The sequence below is a fragment of the Hippoglossus hippoglossus genome, chromosome 20 (assembly GCF_009819705.1).
Source record: "Hippoglossus hippoglossus isolate fHipHip1 chromosome 20, fHipHip1.pri, whole genome shotgun sequence".
Classification (NCBI taxonomy): Eukaryota; Metazoa; Chordata; class Actinopteri; order Pleuronectiformes; family Pleuronectidae; genus Hippoglossus; species Hippoglossus hippoglossus.
In genome coordinates, this window is record NC_047170.1 from 11,759,033 (window position 1) to 11,777,901 (window position 18,869).

General features: G+C 44.4%; 1 protein-coding gene across 2 annotated transcripts in view; it reads right to left on the minus strand.

Moving 5' to 3' along the window:
- The window catches only part of prex2 (phosphatidylinositol-3,4,5-trisphosphate-dependent Rac exchange factor 2), an 88,636-nt gene that overhangs the window by 25,939 nt on the left and 43,828 nt on the right, over positions 1 to 18,869 (minus strand). For both annotated transcript variants that reach the window (XM_034572551.1, XM_034572552.1), the window contains 12 exons: positions 17,643 to 17,791; positions 17,454 to 17,539; positions 14,820 to 14,956; positions 13,001 to 13,115; positions 11,993 to 12,177; positions 10,073 to 10,234; positions 7,434 to 7,656; positions 7,135 to 7,342; positions 3,225 to 3,404; positions 2,970 to 3,064; positions 1,906 to 1,988; positions 1,241 to 1,331 (listed from right to left, as the gene is read on the minus strand). In XM_034572551.1, coding sequence (XP_034428442.1) covers positions 1,241 to 1,331; positions 1,906 to 1,988; positions 2,970 to 3,064; positions 3,225 to 3,404; positions 7,135 to 7,342; positions 7,434 to 7,656; positions 10,073 to 10,234; positions 11,993 to 12,177; positions 13,001 to 13,115; positions 14,820 to 14,956; positions 17,454 to 17,539; positions 17,643 to 17,791 — 1,714 coding nt within the window. The remainder of the gene's footprint in view (positions 1 to 1,240; positions 1,332 to 1,905; positions 1,989 to 2,969; positions 3,065 to 3,224; positions 3,405 to 7,134; positions 7,343 to 7,433; positions 7,657 to 10,072; positions 10,235 to 11,992; positions 12,178 to 13,000; positions 13,116 to 14,819; positions 14,957 to 17,453; positions 17,540 to 17,642; positions 17,792 to 18,869) is intronic.

An 18,869-nucleotide genomic window follows, 5' to 3' on the forward strand; every position in this document is an offset into this window, starting at 1 on the left:
GAGATAAACTGTAACAATAGCCTCCGCTGTTAAACACCAAGGCCAAGACGAGGTTAGGTGGCAAACAAACAAAACTATCAGATAACACACGCACAGCAAAGTTGTTCCAGGGTCACTTTTTCTATTGGCTGGTAGGTAGCACTATAATTCCGAGAAAGGGGAGATGAGCTTGTAACCAAGTGGTTCTGGTTCAACGCTGTGAAGGGCTTTTGAGAGAAGGGCACTGGAAGAGCTGAAGGGGAGAGATCGCTGTTAAAGATTTTAAAAAAATGGATGAGAATCTTCTTTGTAGGTGCTGTAATCCACCGACTAAACATCCCCCATGTCTCTACCATCACATCTTAACACACTTAACACAACAGGAAGTTGCAGCCCCTGTGTGCAGGCAGCTGCGGAATTTTGAGAATATGCTGTTTTCTCTCAGTATTCTGCCGGTTGGGATTGGGAGTTTCTCTGATATGATCTTTCTTATACTGGGCCCAGTGTGAAGCCCAGCAAGACCCAAGAAGCAGAGCGACACATCAGTATTTGTGTCAGTGCCAGATATATTTGTTTTTACACGTTCCCATAGACAACCAGATGTGTTGTAGGCGTAATTGTTCACATACTTGCTATGAACTATGTGTGAACTACACGTGTACACTAGAGGGCACAACACAGAATTTAGATCATAAAGAACTTCCACATTGGAATTCTGTAAATAAAAAACATAGCGATACTTGAGGAGGTGCAGCGCCATACAGACAACGATGTTGCCGATTTTTCCAAATGCGTGAGGTGGCCATGATACGTCTGCCTAGTTATAGGTGGGTATATCGGGAATGAATGAGGTGATGGACTCTAATATCTAAACACTATTTTAAAGTTTTTTATTATTATTATTCTAAGAGGACTACTATTCTTCGTGTGACAGTGGTTCAGTGGACATTGGACATTTCAAGACAAAAAATATCTTGTTTTTTTTGTTTTTGTTTTTGTGGATTATGGATATGGGGAGTGAATATATCTAATGTTTATATTTCTTTTCTCTTTTGTTTAATGCTGGTTGGAGATTGTTGTGTTTTTCTACAATGGAAATATGAGAGGTAATTAAACTTGAGTCATATAAAAGTGAGTATATCTTCTGCCTAAGAATCAATATTTTTGTTACAAAGACTTTTACATTTCTTGCTCAAATGCTTTGATGAGTCAATCAAGATGTTATAAGATGTGATAACGGTGCATAGTCCTGGTGTTTTACCTTGTAATCCTCTTCCAGGCGTGAAGCATTTCGTCTGCTCAAACGCCCGAGCCACCACCGCTCCTCTCAGCATGCTGGTGATTGAGTCCACCTGCAGAAAGCACGAGGGTCAAGTCGTGGCATGATACAGTTCCCCCGCTGAGCCCGAGATCGAAAGTATGCGGAGGGAAGCGAGATCTGCCGCCCAAACATAACCAACACCTGGTTCACTTGTTCTCTTTGTAACAAACACACACACAATCCCACAGAGCCCCAGTGAATACACTTTGCTGTGCGGTGTATAAACAAAGCTGGAGAAACTGCTCCACAAAAAAACAAATGACAGGAAGCAGCCAAAAAGTGCCCAGACAGCAAAGCAAGGCACTGTCGATGGAGACATCCTCGCAAAACCTCTCATGGATGTAATAAGCGTGTGTGTGTGTGTGTGTGTGTGTGTGTGTGTGCTAGAGAAAGAATATATGTAATCAGATATGACCAGCCTTGCTTCAAAGGCTTCTGAAAGGTCAAGGGGCAACTTAAGGCTGCGACAATTTTCCCTTCCTGATCACACACAAAGGTCTAAATAAAAACTTGCACATGATGCAATATAACAACTGTTTTAATAGTCGTTTGCAATCTAACACACAATCCATTTAGACAACACAAAAAGATGTGAAGGGGCTCACCTGGCTAAACAGATGCTCCAGGAAGCTGTGAAGTTTCTTCTGCTTGTCGTGGGACAGCCACACACTGGAGGGCATCTCATCTCCTGCAGAGGTGCGGTCACAACTTGGCAGTATTAGTCCACACGTTTACTCGTGCACAATTACTTAGTGTTGTTTCACTGAATCATATAACACTCCTAACATATATGAAACATATGATTGCAAATACAGTACAGTATTACTTTTCTGTCATATTATAGCAAGTGTGTGTGTGTGTGTGTGTGTGTGTGTGTGTGTGTGTGTGTGTGTGTGTGTGTGTGTGTGTGTGTGTGTGTGTGTGTGTGTGTGTGTGTGTATGTGTGTAGGCAGTGAGGACGGATATCTAACAGGATACACAGCTGTGTAAGACATCAATGACAAATCCAGCTGAGATGTGCGGCCAAATCCAATTAGATTCAACTTCAGGCTTTTTTGTTCTCCACCTCCAGAAAAATATAATCATTCAATCACATTGTAATCATGACCTGTCAATTATGGGACCGTTTTGCAAGATAGATCCTACAAGATCTATCTGGGACCAGGGTATAGCCATAAATTGTTTATAAATGTTATACAGTAAATATAACTCACACTTTATGGATTATATTTACGAGATTTGAAACATTAATATAGAATCTAACAGCTATTTTTCTATGTATAGAAATAGTGGAGTTATGTCATCACACTCCCTCTGTGTGTGTTGGGATTCAAGCTTCTCTGCTCTTTGTTTTGGTAGCTGGTCGGAGCATGTGTTCATGTGAGTGCATGTAAGCTCCTCCCTGTGGAACCGTCCCCCCCTCCCCACATTTATAAAGCAAAGCTCCAGCTGCAATCTGCCGTGGTTTAAACATGGCACCAGGCTGTATACACTCATTTTCACACGTTTTCCACAGTGTGATGTGTAAACACGCCTGTCGCCTGCACAACATTGTGAATATTGTGTATATTTATCCTTTGAGTTGTGTTATTCTACCTGTAATACACTTTCACTTTACTACCAGGTGAAGGAGAATAATGCTTGTGTTCATTGTGTTACGTTTGTGTACCTGAGTCCATCTCATCACTGTGAACATAGGAGCTACAGTGGCTGCTGCAGATGCTGGTGAAGGAGGCAATGGAGTTCCTGTTGCTGTTACAGTCACTGATGAGAAATGGGAAGAAGAGAAACAATATTTGAAAGTGCTCATTGATCTTGTTCAGATAATAAAATACTTAAAATGCTTTAATCTGATCTATTATTGCAAAGATGTCTCTGAACGTCTGCAGCTCTCATGTAACCACCTTTCACTGCAGTTGTGTACCTGTATGAGTCTCTGTTGCTGATTGTGTCGTGTCCAGAGTCCTCCTGCTCGTCCCCGGCCACGTTGAAACACACTTTCTTCCCGTTGCGCTCGCCCTTCTCCCCCTCGCTCTCTGCGGAGATGTAACTCTCCGGGGTCCTCGCCTCCGACGCTGGAGGGTGTGTGATGGAGGACAGAATGCTGAGGGAGAGAGAGGGTGGAGAAGAAGAAAACAGACAGGAGGGATTACATAAAGCAGCAATGACGTTCACCCAAAACTAACAGCGAAGTCAGCGTGATAAAAACAACTTCTTTGATCGGACCCATGCTACACGGGGGAAGTTCTTACATGTGCCGCAGCACGGTAACATTTTCAACTGTTACATACAGTGTGCGCTTTCATGTGTGAGGGCTCCACCAGCTGAGCGAGTGGGCCAAACCAAACCCCCAGTCTGTTTGTGCCCGGCTTCCGCACAAACAGCTTCAGACGATCAGGGATCCGCATCATATTAATAGGTCAAAACATGCAGCAGGGTGCAGCTGTGTCAACACGCTGCAGCTCCGCTCCCTGCCCCCCCCCCCCCCCCCTCACTGTTCCTGCTGGTCTGTATTCTATCAGGCGGCTATCAGAGGAGCAGGAAGGGACCGGCCCGGGATATTTTTACAGTTGCAGCAACACATGGTGGCATTTAAGGCAATATTCCAATAAATGCTGGGCTTGGACTTTTTTTTGGATCTCTCCCCACGCACACACTCTGACACGCGATGTCTGTTTACGTTTCAGGCCTATTTTAATTTGTGTCCTCTTACATTTTCCATTGTGTCATAACATCGGGCCTTAAGGACATTTTAAAGTGGAGGCAATGGGGGGGGGGGGGGGGGGGGGCGGCTAAAGGAGTCACAGCTATGTGAAACGTCCCCCTCGTGTCACCCAAATGCATCTCAGGTTTTTATGCCTCTTTATGATTTTAAACACCTCCACCCCCCTGGTTCCTCTCTCTCTCTCTCTCTCTCTCTCTCTCTCTCTCTCTCTCTCTCTCTCCAATGGCCCCCTTTCCACCCATTCACAGGCTGACTGGGCCACAGAGATGCCCTCATTATGGTCCACTCCAGGAGCTACCACAATGCCCCTCCAAAAAGGAGATTGGCATTCCATCACTATGGAGAAGTCCTCCAGGCTCTGTGATTGGCCATTGGTTAATAAAGAAGCAAGCGCAGTTTGGGGCCTTTGGGGAGCAAACTAACCGAGGGAGCAAATGGGAATAACAATGACTGGATCAGAGAAGGGGCTTTGACAGAAAGAGAGAGAGAGTGGGGGAAAAAAGCAAGAGAACGAGAGCAGGCCACAGTACACCACTGCTTATCAGAGAGATCTCTTAATCTCTCACAGGAAGCTCTTTAACCTACTTTGACACATTTTGCCATTAGTCATCAATTGCCTTCATCGCATCTGTAAGTGCATCTGCATAACAAAGCTCCTCATCAGGCCGTTTCATGGGAGGACATTTGCATAATGCTTTAATCTATACTGTGGTAAAGAAAGTGGAGCACCCTATGGCTGGGAAACTGCTGCCAGTCTATCAGTGATGTGCGTGGAATAAGGAAATTATGTGAAAAAGAGGAAAGTGGGGAGGAAAAGGGGGGGGGGGGGTTGTGTGATCCAGGAAAGGGAGGAGGGCCCTGACATGAAGCACGTCACCACCGGGCACGTCCCCACACAGCTGTGACCCCTTGTCTGTGACACCGGTTCACAGGTCGCAGCCTCCAGAAGGATTCCTCGAGAAACAGCCAATAAATTATGCAACATCATTCGACATCCAGTTGTTTTCTCTTCCTAAATTACTTGCGGATATTTCTAATCTACTACGAATTTACCAGACTTCCTATTTCTGCTCTGGGCTGAGAGCAGGGAGGGAGGAGGGGTTGTTTGACATACCACACACTTTAAATATGGCCGGTATTACTTCATTATAAAGTGCTTTTGTCAAAGTTAGGCACACCCGTTACAGAAAAAGAAAGGAGACACAAGAGAGTGATGGATGTGTGCGTCCGTGTGTGTGCAGACGGGTGTAGGGAAGAGTGCGTGTAGAGGAAATAAGACAGGACAAAGGGGAAGTGAGGGTGCTTGGAGCAGGGCAGGGCGGGGTGTGTGAACGATGAAAGTAGCAGCGACCCAACGCCAGTCATCGAACAAGCAAACTAAACTAATGAAGAGCTCAGGAGGGATCAACACACCCACACAGGTCACACTACATCCAGACTGCAACTGCAAGCGCCACAGCCCACATTCGTTTCCACTGCTGTGAAACACTCCCGCCCGTCCCCACAAGCTCATCCTTTAACGAGCTCCTGAAGTGTGTGCATGGGAAAGGTCATTATCCCTGCGCTCACGCCGTCTCATATCATTTCAATGCAACTACGCTAATTGGTGGCAACAGGAGCAATGGCGGAAATTGTGTCCAGACTTGGTTATTAAGAGCCGTGCTGTGGACTCAACTCATTTACCCGTCAGCAAGGTGACAGCCCCGCTCCATCTAACAACTTTTAACGTCATTATCTGAACACTGCTGCTGTAGCTGAGGACACTAATGATCTTAATCAGTCAAATTATCACATTTCAATCAATGACAAGAAACTGCAGGGAAATCCCAGAAAAGTTTCGAAGATGTCTTACTGAAGCAGCTTTCAGACCTGCACTGAACTCCAAACATTCTCTTGAGTTTCCCCTGCCAGCCGACTGGTAAGAACTCCAAGAATGCCTGAATGAGCCCATGCATGTGGATGACATGTCTAAGACGTGACACACACGTAGAAGAACTTTTGGTGATAAGGACCAACTCTGTTGTCGATGTGCTGCAAACAAAAACGTGTGATCTCTGCAGCAGAATTCATACGTTAGATCCTGCCTCTGCCTCTGCGCCAACCCCTCACCCGAATACTCTGGAGATTTCTGTGTTGTTGTGAACGCATCTGAGAGGAGAATCTCCTGCTGCGTTGCTCATGAGTGAAATTCAAACACCAGAGTAAGATCTGACCCAGTTGTGGACATTCTCAGGAGTTCATGTCTGAAAATGACTTTAGAAAAAGGGACTATTATCATTTTTAAAGGCTGCTGTGCATGAATATATCAATGGTCCATTGTTAGTGAATGGACTTTCGAGAGGACACCTGGCTTAATGACACGCCCTCTGGATCACCGAGATTGTATTTCCTGTTTGGGGATGGGGGAGGCAGGAATGGTTCAGTGTTTCCCATTTCCTTTTTCGTGGACGCATGTGTCTCCAGACAATGAACCCGCCAAGCTGAACACAGAGCTGCCAGGCCGGAAACCCCGATCCAACACACGCATAACATAGCAGGTGTAAAATCATCTACATGAATGCAGCATGAGAATACCTTTGGTTAGAGAAAACCACCACAATGCCTTGTTGCTGTTGTTCCCTCTGTTTCCCTGTCTCTCTCCCACAGATGCACACACAGCCTGGTGCTGGAGTAATGACCGAAATGTATGACCGCTAAGTGCCAGACGCAGCACACTGACCATGCAGGCTGTTAAAGTTACAGCTTGTTATATGAGGCAATCTGGTTTCTCAAAGCATTTCAAATCATGGATGGAATCAGCGGCAGGGTCTCGCTTTCCATCACAGAAAAGTGATTTGAAGTGTTTCAAAAAAAATATTAATTTCACCCATTGTTTTTCAATTTGTGGGGAATGTGCTCGAAACAGATTAAACTCAAACTCGGGCAATTTGATGAAACTCGGCACCCTGTCTCACATGGGAATGGTTTGCAGGGAGTTGTGCTTATGTGAAACAAATGAGCAATGTGTTATTTGTGTGCACGTGTGGTTATGTTTGAGAGTTTGACTGCTTGTATCCCTGCACGCACGTGACCGATGTTTACACATATGTTTGCTAATGTGGCCACTTACTCATGAATGTGGGCGCCGTGCGTCTCCATCTCTTTGACAACCGTTGTGAGTTTGTAGAGGAGTTTCTGGTACGCATCCAGGGTGAGCAGGTCGTCCTCTCTGAGCAGGAAGCGAAGGCCGTGTCCCTCCGTCCTGCCCAAGCTGTGACCCGACGGGGCCGCCATAGTGGTGAAGGTGTGCTGGACATTAACCACGGGGTTCAGTTTACCTAAGGCAACACAAACGCCCTGAGTTAAAAGTCTGGAATTTAAAGATAAATATGTAAAATGACTCCAGTGTGCATTGGGTTTTTCACTCACCCTGCTCAGCACTGCTGCGTCCTCCCTTCTCCATCGTGTTCTTCCGGTTGTCCAGCTGCACACCAAAGGCACTTCCCAGTGAGGTGGTAGTTTTGGGGTAGGAGACCTCCATCACGTTAACATGACAGTTTGTGGGGCAGAAGTCGCTGCTGTGGAGCGGGGACACCTTGGCCTTGGCCTGCTTAAAGGTGGGCCACGCTCGGTTCTTCAGTACCCTTGCAAACTGATACAAAGAGACGGGCGCCCATGGTCAAGTCATGTTTATTTATAAAGCATTTTTTGAAACAACCAGAGTTGAACATAGTGCTGTAAAATAAAAACATTAAAAGATGTAGAAGAATACAAATTAAATGCTGGTTGTTATTTCCTGCTTTCAAATATTGCCAAATTCAAACTCGTCCTCTCCTTTAATGACCAGAGGATTGTTTAAAATGCCTTTAGAGACAAAAACATATTAATATTTTTATGTTCATTTGTTAATTCGTTTTCTTTAATGTGGTATAATAATATAGTGCGAGGTGTGGGTGGAGATCTTGCACTATAATGGCACCGACTGCAGGGAATGCCACCCCAGCAATGGCTGCTAGCTTTATAATCAATAGTAATCAAATGTGTATAATAGGTGTTGAAATTATGATTTTAGAAGAGACTTCTATTTTAGGACCAGAAGAATAAAAGGCTCCATGAGAAATAAAAGAAATACAGATGAAATACCGGACGGAGAATCTGTCAATAAAGTCTAAAGTTTTATTTTACATCCATGACAGTGGCACGGAAAGAGAATGAGCATAAACTTCTATCACTCTATATTCCTCCTTGTTTGTGTGGCAGCTCAAATCCAAGACAGACACATAACGTCATCATCACTCATAACATAATCTGAAAAACTCCAGACCCCATCATAACCATTTAGCATTTAAAAGGATATGAATTGAATTAAATTAGATGCGTAGCAGCTCTTATCGCCGTGTTGTAAGATGTCATGATGAAAATATGTTTTATTTAACTTTTTTGTGATTTGATTTGTATCTTCATAAAATCTTCACAGAGCATGGTCACGGTTTGCATTTTGATTTAGTTTGTCAAACACACTTCAGACTGAAAAATGGTGTTGCTTCAGATAAAATAAAGATAAGTTAACATCGCATGTATCCTGTATATACTGTTAAAACGAAATAAAATATCCTCCAGGGCGCTGAATGACTTTGATCTAACTGGAAGAAACATGTGGATAAACTGTACATGGAACTCCTTCCAACCCTGTTGTGAAGGCAAACTTTCCTAACATGCAACAAGATAACATCTCCAAGTAGAACATGATACACACGGAGCCTTGAGGACTCCTCAGATCAAACAGAGCAGATACACAATATCACAAACACATTTTATTTCTTTGCAACATTTGGTTGCACTTTCCTTGAACCCGCTGTCACAGGGCCTGCGTACTTTCTCGGATGTTACTAAGCAGATGCCGCCAACCGGATCAGTTTCTGTTAACTTGGGACGTCAGGCAACATAACATCATGTACAGTGGGACCCAAAGGTCTGAGAGAGTGGTCCTATACTTTTTGGCCCCACTGTATACGATAACCATGGAGCTTAAACTAAACATTTCCTCAGTTATCTCAGAGAGCTGGAGGCTGCTGCTCCAAGCAACACGATACGGTCCAGATGGGTCATGAGCTGACCTTCTCTTTATGAAACACATCACCACATCCCCTCCAGTCTCCAGAGGTTTGTTCACATCTGTCCTCTTATCACGTTCTGTTGTGTCTTACTGTCTTCTCTGTCCTCATTCTTTCGCTCTGCCTCTATCTACATTTCTTGGTCCTTTCTTACACTCCCCCTACTCTCTCTCTCTAGGGGTCGGCGGAGGAATGCTCAATGCAGGAGGGGATCTTACACAACTGAAGTCCTGGCTGTGGCTGAGCGCGGCTATTTTTAAGTGACTAGTAATTAATCCAAGGCCCGCTCTAATGCCGAGTCAGATGTTTTCATTTCTCCTCTCTTTTCCTTTTTCCTCGCTCACACATGCATTACATTACGATGTTTTGCCTATAGACACATGATTACAGATCGGATGGAAAATGACGAAAATACTTTGGTTGTAACCTAATTACAAGCAAAGTGCCAGATAATACCACGCACGTTTGTTAATGACGAACATTTCTCCATCACTTGCAGGTCAATGAGAGCTAACCACATGTTCTGAGCAGTCGGATGTTGTTTTCAGTGTGTCACCATGGTGCACTTTGACATGCTGATGTCAGCACACCAAGAAAACAAGCAAAACAAGCATGAAGGACATCTGTGCATTTATAGTGTGTTTTAGTCACTTCCCCTATATGTAGGAGGGTCTATTCAATCTGAGCCAGTATGCACTGGAGGCTGCCAGAAAGCTTTTGCCAAAGTGCATCTACACTGAATTGATTCAGCAGGAGAACCTCAGTGAGAGCTATGTAAAAGTGATCTTTCTACACCAGCTGCATCCTCCTTCTATTCTTGTCAGTCTAAAGGGAATACGGACAACCAAGTCAATTTTCATGTCTCTGAACTATGTTACTATACATACAGTATGCAGTTCATTGTGAAGACTGGTGTAAGGTCTCTTCGTTAAGAGCGCAGCTCAGTAAAATTACCTTTCTGTAGTTGGTTGTGCGTCGGTTGATGTGCTCCACCCTGTCGCCACACATGGCACTGAAGCGTACCTGCAGCTCCTCTGGGATCACATCACAGCTGGAACTCAACCTGCCACACATCTGCACCAGCATGTCATCATTACGTGCCAGCGCCTCCAGGATCTGCTCATTGAAAGGGCAAACAGAGACAAGGATGATGAACTGATACTGCAAATGCTTTTTCAAAATTACCACTTTTGGAGCAACTAATGGGATGTAAATGAACTAACCTTTTTAATATAAAAAAATTAAAATTTAAGTGGAGGGATTTCTCTACAGAATTGCATGAGCAGTTAAGTTCATATCTAAAGTTTCCATTGGCAGTTCCATGGAGAAAAACAAAGATTCCGAAACATGCGCTGCATGTATGAAGACTCCACTTTCCAGATGAGAGATTTGAGGAAATCTCTGAGCTCCCTTAATGAGTTGCCCAGTGGAGGAGAAAGAAAAAGAGGGGAGGAAATGTAACAGCAGGAAGAGACTGATGCACAAGAGAAACCTGTGCACCCCGACAGCGCCGGCAATATTAAAAAATCATACAAGTCTCCAAGGGCGATATGGGCAGCTTGGGCAGATGTTTGAAATAATATTTCAATTACTTTCACTTTGGAGGAATGGGAAACTACTTATAGTCACAGGGATGTAGCAAGTTTTATATTAATGCGTGTCATGGTTTCATTTAGGATGGTGCTTTTAAAGACTTTTAAAAACAAGGCCTGTAAATCTCGATTGGTTTGAGACATGAAACCAACTTGTGATCTCTGCAAATTTACCGTGAAGGAGAGAAACGTTGTTCATTGTGAAATTTGGCAACAAGATGTTGCAAACCTCTTTATTCACACTATGTTTCACACCAGCATGTGTTGCATTGATGTCTTGACTGGATCGTCTTCCCCCTGTGTATCTTAAATCAATAATGATCATTTCTGTGAACATCACCGCTGGGATGTAAAAAGCAAGCACTTAACACAGCTGGGAAGTAACATGACGGAAATAAAGCTGTCATTTTTAACAAGTGTCAAACCCCTCAATCCACACAGCGGGGGGGCAGTTGGCTGCATTGGTCTGTATTGAAGAGCTCAAAGACAAAAAAATAAACTGCAATTTGTGTTCAATTTGATTAAAAATACCACAAATTAACAGTCAGAACCTGCATGGTTTTTTAAATCACATTAAGATGTCCCCTCCATTCAAACAGCAGGAATACAAAAAAGAGTAATCGTCATTATTCTGGAGTTCATCTGCTGCCCTGTAGCCTGGTGAGAGATAGCAGCATTGTCACGGTTTGTTTATGTCTTTATTGTTCTGCCTCATTAAGCAAGGTGAAGCTCTGAGGTGAGGAACACAAACGACTCTGCTAATCTTCTACAAGGGGATAAATCCTTCCCTCTTCCCCTCCGTCTGTTTCTCGCTCTCACTTAACCTCAGCCACGTCGGGCTGAAGGAGTTCGCATAATGTCGTGACCAGAACAACAATGTTTACTTCATAAATTCCGTTCTTTTCATTAGTGGAACAGGACTGGAATTAGAACTTGAACTTGAAGGCCCGTATGTGACACAAAACATAATGTTTAGGGAAACATGCAAAAAGTTTGTGAATAAATTATGAAAATTACCACTTCTAGTCAAATAATCAAATTCGCACTTTATTGGGTAATTGCCACAAATGGAATCTGGAGCCAATTTAGTGATTCAGCCTTGTAGCTCGGTTAAACAAATCAAAATTATAGAATTACAAGCATCGCTATTTAAAAAAAGAAAGAAACAGGCTAAATCCCACATCATTAAACCCACATCTATCCAGATGTTCAACCGACCAATTAGCCTGAAGTCTAGTCCAGATGTTGGGAATGTATGCCACTGAAACTGTGGACAGAATACCTTCGCAGTGAGGCTGAAGAATCCCTTGGGTTCCACCATTTTCTCCAGCACGTGGCACTTGATCCCAGCGGTGCTGTCGTACTCGTACACCACACCGTACTCCAGATGGACGTTATCTACAGTCAGACTCACGTGGTCCTTCTTCCCATCAATGATGGCTATGGTGTTGAATTTGTCCATCACCTCTGAGATGGAAATAGAAAGATGTTAAATGGTCTGTATTCATTCAGTGCTTTTCTAGTCTTGATGACCACACAAAGCGCTTCACAGAACAGTTTTCTGGTACAGCCATCCGGGGCAATTTGGGTTTCAGTGTCTTGCCCAAGGACACTTGTGGAATGGCCCCGAAAAGGAAATGGAAGCGGAACAGAAATACAGGAGAGCAACGAGACAGATTTCCGGTAACACGCAGACATAAGAGCACAGATGCACAAATCATGTAAATTGTGTCGTGATAATGTTCTGTGATCAACACAAATAATCCCCATCCCCACCATAAAATGTGTGGTTGCAATGTTGCAAGTGTTTTCCTCACCGCACACTGTGGCACTGTAGGAGGTCTCAGACCACCAAAATCTGCAGCTCATTTCAAAGGAAGACCCTCTGCCCAATGATGAGCAATTGCAAGAGCATTAAGTTAACTGGCCCTACGCTGGCGTAATGACTTAATATGGTAATAAATCCTGCTTTGGAGCCGTTTGCTATGAAGGGAATAGTTTTCCTGTTTTACTTTCTCGTTGGGATCCATAAAGTGCAGGGGGGGAATTAACACTTGATGAGCCAGAGGAGGCGGCGGCGGCTGTTCTCAGACTAACACACTCCAGATGAGCCTGTTTGGAGCTGTGTCTGACTTGTTAACTGGAGCGGGCGACGGGCTTGTGTTCCCGCGAACATGCCTGTGTTACATCCGCAGACACCTTGAGCAGAATGTCTTTCCCCAGCGGAGTGATTCCCGTGTAGTTTTTCTAGTGAGTGTGTTTGTGTGTGTGTGTGTGTGAGTGCTGTCACCTTCCACTTTGCACTCAAAGCCGTCCCCGTTCTCCTCTGTGACGGGTTTCTGGTTGGTTTTCTGGTCCTCCTGGGCGCTCTCACTGTTGTTGTACACCCATTTAATAGTATCTTGCTGCAGATGAAAATGAAGGTTATTGCATGCAAGATTATTGAAAATGTTTTTGCAACATAAAAACTACTAAAATTATTGCAGCCAAATGTGGTTTTTTCCCCCTTCGCATGATATCATATTTCTATTTATACACTGAACTTACAGTAAACTGTGTTTTCACTCAAATTAAATCGACTGGAACCATTTCAGTCACACAACTGTCAACACAAATCAGGCTATTGTAGCACTGTTATGCCTCCATTCTCCCCCGTGGATAACAGGTAACGTTTCTATTACTAGATAGATGGTTGATCAGAAAAAATAAAACTATAGTGTGTGTGTGTGTGTGTGTGTGCCTGTACACAAGCTGAGGTTTGGATTTGAATTGTAGCATGTTTCACTGATTCTGCCCAGATACATTGTACAGTGACACAGCTGGGTTGGCAGAGCATTCAGTGAAAAGCCTTCACAAACATATGGAAACATGGTGCTTGGTGAGACCGCAAGAGCGAACACATGCCAATCTCATCAAGCCACTCTAGCGTGCAATGTGTGTGTGTGTGTGTGTGTGTGTGTGTGTGTGTGTGTGTGTGTGTGTGTGTGTGTGTGTGTGTGTGTGTGTGTGTGTGTGTGTGTGTGTGTGTGTGTGTGTGCGTGCCTGCCTGCCTATCTGTGTATCTGTCTGTTCCCTCCTCTCCTCACCCAAACCCACAGTGGGTGTTCTGCCAAGGCTACATGCTGTGCCTGCCTACTGGTCTCTGGTCCTTTAGTGTGTATACACGGAGACACACACACACACACGCACACACACAAGAGACAGAGAAAGAGAGGGTGGTGTCCATAATTGATGTAAACCAGATCTCCAGTAGTGCTGAAACCCTGTAGTGCTTCATTAAGTGTGGAGCCTCACTTAAAGTGGCACACTACACAAACTCACACAATACACACACCCTCAGATTTCTGTTCTCACACAATATTCCCACCTTCAACAGGTGGACTAAGCTGACTTTCTCCTCGTACCCTCATCTCTTGTCAACCACTTTCCCAGGAAAGAAATGGCTGGCATACCTCCCCCCGTCCTTTTCCTCAATCACCCCCGTCCCCCCTCTGCCTCGAGCACTTTAACCCACCCTGAGTTGCAGCCACCCCCAGATCCTTTCCCACCTCTCGCTGCAGCCTGCCAGTCTCCCACAGCAGTCCCACCGCTGTGAGCCAGAGGTCAGCGCTGGAGGAGCCAAAACTACTATTATTTCTGCGTAATGACCCCAGGGAAGGAAAGACAGAGTCAGAGGGAGAAAGAGGGAGAGATATGAAGGTAAACGGGAGCGTGGAGGTCCGTATTTTTCTCACGGTCAACTCGTTTGTGTTTCCCCCCTCGTTGCTGCACTTTTGTTTCTTTTGCTTTTTTTATTATCCCCTCACACTTCGTTTCATTGCATAAACCCTCAGATCAACCAGCACTCAATGCAAATTGCCTTAAGGCCATGGGAAATGGAGGGGTGACCTCAAGTAAGAAATCTTGATCCGATGATAATGTGCAAAATCAAACATAAGTGCACAAAACAATTCTTTTCTTAGGGAACCTTATCGTAGTTTTTTCAAATTCTCTTTTCTATTGCTGCTTATGATAACATATCATTAGATTTTTTGTTGCATGAGAGGTGAGGAGCGTCTAACCTGTCGTTTATCCCCATTTAACTTTCTATTCCTGTCCTTCTGTCTCACCTGTGTGGGTCGCCGGTACTTCCTGCAGGCGGTGACATGAGCAATAACGCTGGCGTGGCTCTCCTTGCTTACGTTGATGCCGTTCACCTTGATGATGCACTGGCCCGGGTGGAGGCCGGCGATGGCTGCCACCGTGCCTGGCGTGAGACAAGAGAAAAGCAAAGAGAAACGAGAGGCGTCAAGGGCAACAACTGCTGCACGTTATCCCGCAGGTGCAAGCTCTGTCAATATGAAACAGAGTGTCACATTTTCCATTTCCTGTACACAATATTGGGCTGAACAACATTCCTTTTTTTCCTTCTTTGTATTTACAACTTTGTTTCCTGTTTTGGCAGCTCAGGATGAGTGTGAGAGAGCATGAGAGGAGGGGAAGTTGTTTATCTGGGGCAGACGAGGGCCTCTCTGAGGGACGGCGTTCAGACCTTCAAGGTTTACAGCTATCAGAAGGAAGTGCATGGCAGACTAAACATTCCTCCCATTTGTTTTGCTAGCCCCTTACACACACCGTGCATACCTCACAATGCAAAATAAGGGATTTGGATTCCACTCATTGAGCATTGTGGAAAAAAAAACTGTAGTGTCTGTGCTGCTTTAACTTTCATGGTAAGAAAGTAAACCAACAGACAAGTCCACTGTACAAGAGCAGAATAACAGGCTACAGGCGCCAACACAACAGTAGAGCCGGTGGACAGAGACATTTCAGACTGAAAGGACGCAGACGAGTCGCTGGACAACTTTATCAATGATCGTAAACTCAACTTGATGTTTCAAGGAGACTGAAAGCTAAGAAAACATTCATATTATTACAGTTTTATCTTTAAATATTTTCTATTTGTGTATTTATAAAAAGGTTGCGAACCACTGCACTAGTCAAAAAGAGTCAAGATTAAAGGTCGCAGCTCTATGAGGCTGTTGGCTGAATGTTAACATCAGCATGCTAACATGCTTGTAATGGTAATTTTTCATCGTCTTGATTTGAGAAAGGTACATTTACTTATTGGCACTCTGTGACAATCTGTGCAATAGCCATGTAGAAAATGTCACTAAAAATTAAATTTCATGATGACATTATCTGTTCACCTGCTCCATATCTGTGTCTCACCTCCCTCTCGCTTTGTGTCTCTGTCTCTAATTGGTATTACCTGCTCCTGTTGACCCCAGACACCAGGGGATAGCAGCTGTTGCGACAATCCCACGGATTAGACGCCGCCTACATCATCAGCTCCGTCTCCGGGGGATCAGAGCATCGACTCAGGCACCAGGTTCCCAGGCAACCACCTCACCAGGCTCGCACATGCACACACACAGCGGCTCATTCACACACATGAAGGCACATACCCAACGCGTCTCTACCCTGCTATCCCACTCAGATTGCTTAAAGAATTTTAAAAACACGCCTCAGTTCCCCTGAGAACAGCTGGACAAGGCCATGGATTGTTTGTTGATTGAACCCTATCTTGGGCCCTTCCTGATAGCACCGCTACCTAAACATGCTGAGTTAGGTAAGAGGAGAGAAACAGGGACACTCTAATGAATTTAGAGCCAGAAAAAAACTGCAGACTGCTTCTCCATCACACAGAGAAAAATGTGAACAGGCATATGGCAATCATTCATGGTGATGTGGAAAAAGGCAGATAACCAGCTTGTTAGGGATTATGGACTTTTGTTTTTTTCTTTGCAAGTGCTTAGCCTGTTGGTGTGTGTTTCTGGCCCGGCTTCCTGTCTTCTGCATCTTTCATCGACTGATTATAAAGCTGAACAATTGCCTGATTGCTACCTGGTGGCTTGCAGCCGTTTAAGCCATAAACCCCACCTCCTCCATGTTAGTGGATGGGACACAACATGTTAACGACATATTTTTGTCGATTAATTTTAGGTCCAGTTTTTACCACACTGATAATACTGCGAAGACTTTGGCTCTTAACGATGTCAAAAGTGAAAGATGGCGATTCTTTCATCTTCAGTCTATGATCTCCAGCCAATACCTCTATACAACTAGTCTTTATCATTCAACTCCACCAACAACAGCTGTATGTAAAGACTAGTTCAACCACAACTTCTCTGCCAGACCATTGTTCAACCTCATGGTAGTAATGCTTCGACCAACTTACAATAAAACCTGATATTAACGTGTCTGTCATGAGTTCAGAAACATCGACTGCCTCTGTTTTGTCTGCCATGCACACCACCGCTTCTCTGCAGCCCCCCAGCGCTTGCTGCCTCAAGCCGTCTGCCACTCAGTCCTGGAAAACGCTGCAACTTTGGAACTCAAATTCTGGAGCGCAGACCCTGAGTTAGTTGTCAGCACCTTTGTTATTCCCAGTTTAGCCCTGGCACATTTGCTTTGTCAATACCTTGAGTTCGACCACCTGTTTTCCACACGTTGAGACCAGCCTTTATCTTAAAACACAACAAGTGAAATTCTCTGATTTGGCCGCTCCGTTAACCAACCAGCGGAGCCGCATGGAGAGCACAGAGGTGGGGGGGATTGGCCTCTTGTGGCCAAGTCACGCACAACCCCACACACCGGCGTGGCAGCTGCTTGCCAGCTGTGCCACAATAACAGAGAGGTGAGGGGAAGGTTTTTGCTGATGAAGCCAGACAGCTCAAGTGATGGAGGCGGCGATCTCATACCTCTCCCAACAGCATGGACCACAGATGGACCAAAGCCCCGGATCTGGAAGCCCAGCCCTTCAGCCGAGTCGGGGATCTTTACCGTCCTGGACACAGGAGGAGAATAAAAAGGACAATACATCAAGTGAATAAACGCAGATATGAAGATCATTTTACATCATTATATTACCATATACAGATCTGACTTACTCTCTTGGCTTGGTGCTGACCAGTACCCTGAGGGGTCCTTTGCTGTTGAAACACTGCCTGAGGAGAACTTCGACTTCAGAGAAAGGTCTGAGGAACACCAGGTCTCCATTTATGGCAAACAACTTCTTTCCTACCTCCAGGCCGGCCATCTGACAAATATAACAGAAAACAGGATCACAATAAGTATTTTAGCCATTTATTAGCTTCAAATTAACTTTTCTGGTATTAAAATGAATAAGCCCAAAGGATTTTAATACATAACTCAGAAGAGTGTACACACTCCCTGTCATAGGGGACAATATGGGACCGCTTTTATCTACGAGTATACAGCTGGATTGTGTCATGGAGTTCAGATTGAATATTTAAAAGCAAACACAAACAATGCCCGTCTCTATGCAAACCAGACCTTCCATGTGCATTCAGTGCTACTTCAGGGCTGGAGAGAATTATGGGTCGTGCGCTCGCAGTGATCACATTTGCCTTCGAACTCCTCCGTCCCATTTTCATCTCTCAGATCAAAGCTAAACACCAAAGCAGACCTCAGAAATATGGCGCCCTTTAATGTGCTGTACTTCTGCACGAAAATGCTCCTAATGTTAGCATCAGTGTCCATCACCATAAATCAGACATAGCAAACAGTTAGTGGTTTATATATTTTACGACCGATGATCGAACCATGGTTTTATCATCTGCAGGCTCCTGCTTAGTGGTGCGCATCTGCTGAGAAGGCATCGCAGCTTTGTAGAATCAAAGGCAGCAGAATGAAGCTGAATTAGAAACGGGACACAATGAGCATAAAAACAAACTAAACAAACCCATTCTTGAACCCTGAGCCCAACCGTGTTACAGCAGAGATTACACAGATTGACTCTTCAACGTGAAACAGGTCAATCCATTTGGTAAGGACTCGGTTCCAGGCAGAATTAATCAAATTTTCATTTTGGATAACAATAAATGGAATTTAAATGATTGCACTTAGTGAGACGACTACAAGAAGCACATTTTTGCAGTCGACTGAACTGAAAACAATCTGGACTCTGTCTTGACAGCGCTGAGATTAAGAGGAGACACAGAGACTGGGTCTGGAGTATCCACAGTCAATGCAAATCGCAAGTGCTGAATAAAAAAAGTTGAATTTTCTCAATGTGTTTTTAATTTCTTGTGTGACCCTTTGTAGCGTAACTGAGAAGTTATGAAGACAAGTTCAAGTTCAGTTATAAAGACTTC